Consider the following 7,320-nt stretch of genomic DNA (forward strand, 5'->3'; position numbering starts at 1 on the left):
AAAAAGGAAAAAAATCCTATCCATTCTTCTTCCCAATCGCATCTTCATGTGGCCGGCTCCTTTTCTACCTCCGCGTAGCAGCAGATTGGAGCTCCCCTTCCCCGACGCTCGGGGCACCATCCCATCTCATCGTGCCCGCACACCACGCCTCGTCGCCAGCGGCCGGCTAAGCCTCCAGTCGCACCTCCAGGCTCCATTCTACTCGCGAAAAGCCAGGCTCCAAAATAGTGTCCGCCCGGTCAGGTTGGATCTCTAGCAATGGAGCGGCGCAGCCGCGCAAGGCATCGGCGCAGCTCCGGTGGCTTGGCCGGCATGGCGTGGATCGAAGCAGGGCAGCAGCCTTTCTTCCATCTCCCTTCTCTCTCTCATTTTTTTCATTCCTTAAGACTTAAGACAGGGTTGAGGCTGGTCCTCAAGCTTTTTGTCTTAAGACCCCCTCCTAGAACCTGCTCTACTATGTATGAGGTCGACCTCAAGGGTTTTAAGACCCCCTTGTTTCACACACTACGGATGCCCTTACAGGTAGATACATTGGTCAGTTGTCAAAAATATCAACCTGGTTCTTCCATTGCTTTTTTCTTTAAAAATGTGATGCAAAACCTAGTCCACGGAGCAAGTTTGATAATATATTGGATACAGATCAGCATTAGCTTACTGAAAATGATGCCACAACCTAGGATAATTAAGTCAATTTAGTTTTCTCATTTTCCCCATTGTATGACAAGGTTCCCCAAATAAATGTCAAAAGAACTATAAGATAGAAATTGAGTCGCATTATCATCTAGTGATTTGTGAAGGGTGATAAGTTTAGTGTTTGCCTTAAACAAAACAAGAATACAGAGGTGTAAGAAACAAGATAGCAATATGGTGCCAAACATCGGTAGGTAGAGTTTTAAAACGAATACAACCCAACAGTGACAAAAGAGCACCAAAAAATCTATTGAATGTTGATTGCCAATACCCCCAGTAGTTATGTGCTACACTTTATTTTGACTATCAACTAAGGCTATTTTCCCCTGAGCCTGAAGACATCAACCAAATCAACTAAGAAAAAATAGCATCGTGGTACATGAATGGGTATCTCAAGCTATGCTCCATATTCAAAAGCCAATTGTTTGACCATTCTGCACCATGGGCACCAGTCCTGATGTGCACCTACCTACGCTGGCAACGTGTTGTTTCGGTTGGTCAGGCCACGTCCATCCCCATCAATTCGCAGGTTTCCACCCTTCACTGCTCCCCCCCATTACAGAATTCTACTCCTAGATAGTACTCAATGAACTGCAAAGGAAAACTGCAAGTGACCGAATTAGATCTGCTGGTTCAAATGACGCTATTACTTAACGGAGATTCAATGAGCTGCTTTAAGGAACAGAAGAGATCCCTTTGTGGCAAGTCAAATACTCTACTCAAAATAACCACTGATGTTTTGTTAGCCCCTGTAAAATGATTTTCCTTTCAACAGTAATTATTTGCCAAGGAGGAGAGGGTCAAACTTGGCAAGGTCGGAAGGCACAGGAAAAAAGGAGGGGGAAGCAAGCAAAAGGGTAGGCTCCACGCTTATGAAAACGTCAGTCAGTTGGACCGAGTAAAATCAAAAGGTCAGCAAGGAAGCCTTATTCCAGGCACCAGTGCACGACGGCATTGGCATCGCCGAGCTTCGCTTCTCACCTTCTTCCTCCTCCCACCTCGGAAAGCTTTTCCTTCTTCCCTCCCGGCGCAGCCTTTTTCTGCGAGAAGCGAAGCTCTCACTTAGCAGGTCTGGTCCAGGCAGGGAGGAGCTAACGTTGATGAGGGGAAGACAGCAGCTCCTCTTGCTGCTCTTCATCTTGAGCGCCGCCGGATCAAGAATCGCTTCCGCGGACACCAACCCGCAAGATGGTAACATTTCATTTTCGGCGATTCTTGTGGGAACACAAAAAAAAAACCTTTGGTCTATGGGCGTTGTAGCACAGAAAGTTGGAGGGGTTTCTTGGCTATTTTTTGTGTCAGGGGAATCAAAATTTGTTGCTTTTAGTCTTTTAAAGGTTGTCTAGCTACTTAATAGACTTCGGAGTTCGATTTTGGTTGCATTTTAATTGTGGTCAGCGCCTCAGCTGGACTAGAGGTTGGAAATTTTGAGGTGTGATTTTCTGATTAAGTTGTTTGGATCAGTTTTACAATTTGTTTTGATGAGACGATTGGGGAAATGGCATAAAGGATAACAAAACGCTTTCTATACTGCTATTCTGAAAAGTTTCCTGGTGTCCAAATTCATCCAGTTTATAAGTTCACCCCTTGTGTGTTTTATCCTCACCTCATTCGTGTCTATTAAAATTTGTTTCGGCTCATATGCTCGAATATGGACGATTTGATACTTGTAGTCTCACGAGCCAAGAACATAAAACTTTTTGATGGTCCAACTTTTTGTTAATGAACAATCATAGGAGATGTTGCTAGTGAAGCATCTATAAACTATTTGCATTAGGGACCAATAGAACCAACTCCAACCTACCAGTTTTGATTCATACCTGTCACATTATAGGGTACTTACCAAATCAAATGTCCAAAAGTTGGTTGAAAAGTTGATGTCTTGCAGCGGCTGCTCTCCGATCTCTGATGAAGAAATGGAAAAATTTTCCTTCTAGCTGGGGGAAGTCCAACGATCCTTGCACCAGATGGGATGGTATTTTGTGCGATGGAAACGGAAGGGTCACATCACTGTGAGTGGAGCTGATCCCACAGCAATGCTAGTAGCTACTCTAGATCCTGATATTGTTCTCCCTTATCGCACTTCGACGCTGCAGGAATCTATTCGCTATGACCATAAGAGGCACTCTTGGTGATGATATAGGAAGCCTGACTGAACTAAGGATCTTGTGAGTGTTGCCATTATATATCTTTGTCTATTCATAGATGCTGCAGATTCCTCTATGCTTGGAGTGTTTTATAATTACTCGACCTTGTATGTTACTTTGCTGAATGACTCACTGTCTGACTATGCCTTACAGGGATCTGTCCTCAAATCCAGATCTTGGTGGCCCACTACCTGCTGCTATTGGGAAGTTGGTTAAGCTTGAAGAACTGTAAGTTGTGACAGTTTCAATTATTTGACAGATTGATTAGTGCTCTACATATTAATCCTTATTACTAATCCTATCTTCTTTACCCGATAATTTTGCAGAGCACTGATTGGTTGTAGTTTCAGTGGTCCTGTTCCAAGTGAATTAGGCAACCTGTCACAAGTCAAATTTTTGTAAGAATATTGTTCTTCCTATCAATAGCTGCAAAAACTATTGAAATTTGCCTACTAGTAGGACACTAATTTTGTTTCTTGGCTTGATGTTGTACAGTGCTCTGAACTCAAATAAATTAACGGGCAGCATCCCGCCCTCGTTAGGAAAGCTTTCCAGTGTCACCTGGCTGGACCTTGCTGATAACCTGCTGACTGGGCCACTCCCAAATTCCAAGGACAATGGAACTGGATTGGACCAGCTTCTAGAGGCAGTGCACTTGTCTGTGTCACAAAAAGATATCAGTTTTGTTGCTCATTCTTTGCAAGCTATCACTCACAAATATGTTTCTTCTGTTCTTTCTAGCCATTTCAATCAGAACAAACTGGAAGGTTTGATCCCGGAATATCTCTTTAACTCCAACATGAAGCTCAAGCACATGTAAGCTCGAGGATTTAGCATTTGCTTCATCATTCACTAGGAATTTTCTAATTATGATTTGTTTTGTTCAGACTTTTCGACTATAACAGATTTGTTGGACCAATACCAGCATCTATTGGTGCAATTCCTACACTAGAAGTACTGTAAGTGTTCATAATACTTGCTCTAAAATTGGTTGGCAACTAATATGTATGCGGGTAGAAAGCTGATTACTTAATCCATGCCCTGAACACAGTCGTTTAAATAACAACGGTTTCATGGGTCAAGTTCCTTCTCTCAAGAACCTGACTAAGCTCCACGTTGTGTAAGTTGTCCAATTCAGAAAACATAATTGGGAGGACGTCTTTGTTGTCCTGCTGGTGACATTTTTTCCTTGAAAACCCCAGAATGCTTTCAAACAACAAACTAAATGGAGCAATACCTAATTTGGCCGGGATGACGTTACTGGAAAATGTGTAAGAATTTCTTTGCAAACTCAAGTCACATTTTGGTATGAACCTGCTCTTTCGCCATGATTGACACATGATCACTATCCACAGGGATATGAGCAATAACAGCTTTACGCCTTCTAATATTCCAAGCTGGTTCTCAAATTTGACTGACATAATGACCCTGTAAGTCACGTTGTTCATCCGATATTTTCTCTGTGAACCGGCAGTTTTTGGTGCAATGCATAAAGAAAGTCTCACTCTTTTGTTGCAGTACAATGCAGTCAGTTGGAATTTCTGGCCAAGTGCCACAGGAGCTGTTCAGCTTCCGTAAATTACAGCATCTGTAAGGAATTTCATGAAAATTCTAAAACCTTTCTACCATGTGTACTTTATCGAAATTTATTGACCTGTCGAACATCTACAGAATACTGAGCGATAATCAACTGAATGGAACACTTGACATGGGTAATAACGTTAATGAGGGACTAGATCTTGTCGATATTCAAAACAATGGAATCACTTCAGTTAAAGTGTACGACAGCTTCAAAGGCCAATTTCTCAAGTGTGAATCACTGCCCATTTCAATTTTTTGTTTCCTTACAATCAGCCGATTTCTTTCTTGGCAAACTTTTGCTTTCTCTGAAGCTTTCTTGCTTCTTTGTTATCTTCAGGCTTCAAGGGAACCCACTCTGCAACAATTCTCTTTTGTCAGATACAATGCCGTGCACAGGACTACAAACTGAAGCTCCTAGACAGCCCCGTATTGAAGTCCAGTGTGCCTATCCTTTCATCGAGATTATTGTCTTCAGAGCTCCTTCCTTTGGTGATGTTGTCCAGTACCTTCCTGAACTGCAGAAAAACCTCACGGGTAAATTGAACAGCTGTACCCCAAACCAGCTAAGCTTGGCCCACTCCAACGATGGTTTATACCTAAATGTGGAGATCAAGGCATGCCCAGTAAACAAGAAGAGGTTCACCTACTCCCAAGTATTAAACTGCTTCAACCTGACCCGTCAGAATTACAAACCACCAGAATTTTATGGGCCTTACTATGCAAGAGCGCGTCATTACCCATTCCACGACAAAGGTAACTGGTTTAATTTTTTGCGTTGTTTCTGAAGCAACAAAACGTAGATGGCTGAACTTTGATTCTTCTGTGACAGCTTCTCGAGCTGTGTTGATTGGCATTGTAACTGGATCTGTTCTCCTGGTTGTGGGACTTATGCTGGTTGGTTTTTACGCTGTGCGACAAAAGAAGCGGGCTCAAGAGCTTGTCTCCATCAACAATCCTTTCGGTAATGCACTCTCTTGAAAGGTTTCGCTCGATATTTTAAGCCATCATCTAATGGTTCTTTGTTATTAATGTCCCTGATAAAATATTCAGCATCATGGGGATCAATGGGAGAAGATATTGGTGAAGCACCCAAACTGAAAAATGCTAGATTTTTCACATTGGAAGAACTCAAGCTGTGCACCAATGATTTCCGAGAAATCAATGCTATTGGAGCAGGGGGCTATGGAAGGGTAAATAAACGATTCTTCTTCAAACTGGAGGTGCAGATTGTTTTTCTTGTTTTTAGTACAGGTTTACAATTTTTTTAATTGCAATGTAACAGGTGTACCGAGCAAAACTTCCGGATGGGCAGTTAGTAGCAATCAAGAGATCTAAGGAAGGGTCCATGCAGGGTGGCCTTGAGTTCAAGACAGAAATAGAACTCCTTTCAAGAGTTCATCACAAGAACTTGGTTGCACTGGTTGGTTTCTGCTTTGAGAAGGGCGAAAAGATGCTTGTTTATGAGTTCGTTTCCAATGGAACACTAAGCGAGGCCCTATATGGTAACTTTTTCCATCTCATTTTATTAGTTATATTTGGTTACAGAAGGTGTGCATCTTGTTCATTCACTGTAAAATTATGAAGTAAAAATATCAGGCTACAATTTCTGTGAACCATATGTGATCTCCTGAACTGATCCCAACTGGACGCTCCAGGTATGAAAGGGATACAATTGGACTGGAGTAGGAGGCTCAAGATAGCTCTGGATTCAGCAAGAGGGCTAGCTTACCTCCATGACCATGCCAATCCTCCAATTATTCACAGGGATGTGAAGTCCACCAACATCCTCCTTGATGAGAAGATGACCGCAAAGGTTGCGGATTTCGGCCTGTCGTTGCTGGTATCAGACAGTGAGGAAGGCCAACTCTGCACAAATGTCAAGGGAACACTGGTAAGCTTGCACATTGTGTCTGTTTTGAGGACAAAAAAACACCTCTTGTATATGGCATACATGGCATGCTTGCCATTTCGTTGGAGCAAATAATACTCACCAGTAACCACTTCAAACTCTACGAAACCGCAGGGCTACCTGGACCCGGAGTACTACATGACGCAGCAGCTCACAGCGAAGAGCGATGTCTACAGCTTTGGTGTGGTGCTGTTAGAACTCATAATGTCCAAGCCACCGATACACGACAACAAGTACATCGTCCGCGAGCTGAAGATGGCACTTGACATGGAGGATCGCACGCACTGTGGGCTCAAGGATGTGATGGACCCGATCCTTGCGAAAACGGGGAGTCTCCTTGGCTTCCCACGGTTCCTAAAACTGGCACTTCAATGTGTCGAGGAGGTGGGAACGGGCCGGCCCTCAATGAACACCATTGTGAGGGAGATTGAGGGGATAATGCAGGACTACGGACTCATACCAGGCTCCATGTCGACGAGCTCTTCATTCAGCATTGAGTCAAGAACAATGAAGGTCGGGCCTAAGCTCCCGTACTCTAGTTCTTCGACATCATCCTCGACGTTTGATATGGACAGTAGGGTCTTTGAATACAGTGCGGTATTCCCTTCTCATGGGAGCATGAACCCATGAAGCCCTAGATGTATAGGATAAAAGCTAGCACCAGCTTGATGTGCAAAAGTTCGAGTGTACATTGTACATAGGTTTTAGTAGGACTGTAAATGATTCATAAAGTTGACTATTCTTTTTGCCATGGAGAGAAAACGTACGTACAGGGCCTTGCCGGCATAAAGTGGGGTCCTATGCAAAATTTTAAAGTAAGATCCAGTAGACTTAGCGAAATAAAACAATTAAATATTAAATGTAATATAATATAGGAATGAAACATGTCAAGAATTGTGCCTATTTAATCTTAGTTGCATAATTTTTAATAAACAGCTTGATTCTTCTCGTGTTCCTTGAATTAAAATATTCAATGATACATAATCAATCTTC

General features: G+C 42.8%; 1 protein-coding gene across 2 annotated transcripts; it reads left to right on the forward strand.

Moving 5' to 3' along the window:
- The first annotated feature begins 1,470 nt into the window (after nt 1–1,470).
- Nucleotides 1,471–7,117, forward strand: LOC120678540 (leucine-rich repeat receptor protein kinase HPCA1-like). 2 transcript variants are annotated; one of them, XM_039959786.1, is made up of 19 exons: nt 1,474–1,881; nt 2,579–2,702; nt 2,787–2,858; nt 2,991–3,065; nt 3,164–3,235; nt 3,333–3,494; nt 3,579–3,653; nt 3,725–3,796; nt 3,889–3,957; nt 4,040–4,108; nt 4,193–4,267; nt 4,356–4,427; nt 4,509–4,646; nt 4,756–5,171; nt 5,248–5,379; nt 5,469–5,608; nt 5,701–5,920; nt 6,074–6,309; nt 6,442–7,117. In XM_039959786.1, exons 1-19 carry the CDS (start codon nt 1,791–1,793, stop codon nt 6,955–6,957), a joined length of 2,826 nt encoding a protein of 941 aa, XP_039815720.1. In that variant the 5' UTR covers nt 1,474–1,790; the 3' UTR covers nt 6,958–7,117. The 2 variants fall into 2 exon arrangements, with proteins under 2 accessions (XP_039815719.1, XP_039815720.1); XM_039959785.1 differs by having other exon boundaries at nt 1,471–1,881; nt 3,333–3,653.
- The last annotated feature ends 203 nt before the right edge of the window (nt 7,118–7,320 follow it).

Source organism: Panicum virgatum, chromosome 6N (assembly GCF_016808335.1).
Source record: "Panicum virgatum strain AP13 chromosome 6N, P.virgatum_v5, whole genome shotgun sequence".
Taxonomy (NCBI): Eukaryota; Viridiplantae; Streptophyta; class Magnoliopsida; order Poales; family Poaceae; genus Panicum; species Panicum virgatum.

Coding starts and splice junctions, on each gene's coding strand:
- LOC120678540 (XM_039959785.1), top strand. CDS start 1,791: ATGAGGGGAAGACAGCAGCTCCTCTTGCTGCTCTTCATCTTGAGCGCC. Junction 5,172..5,247: donor TTACCCATTCCACGACAAAG/GTAACTGGTTTA, acceptor CTTCTGTGACAG/CTTCTCGAGCTGTGTTGATT. Junction 5,609..5,700: donor GAGCAGGGGGCTATGGAAGG/GTAAATAAACGA, acceptor GCAATGTAACAG/GTGTACCGAGCAAAACTTCC.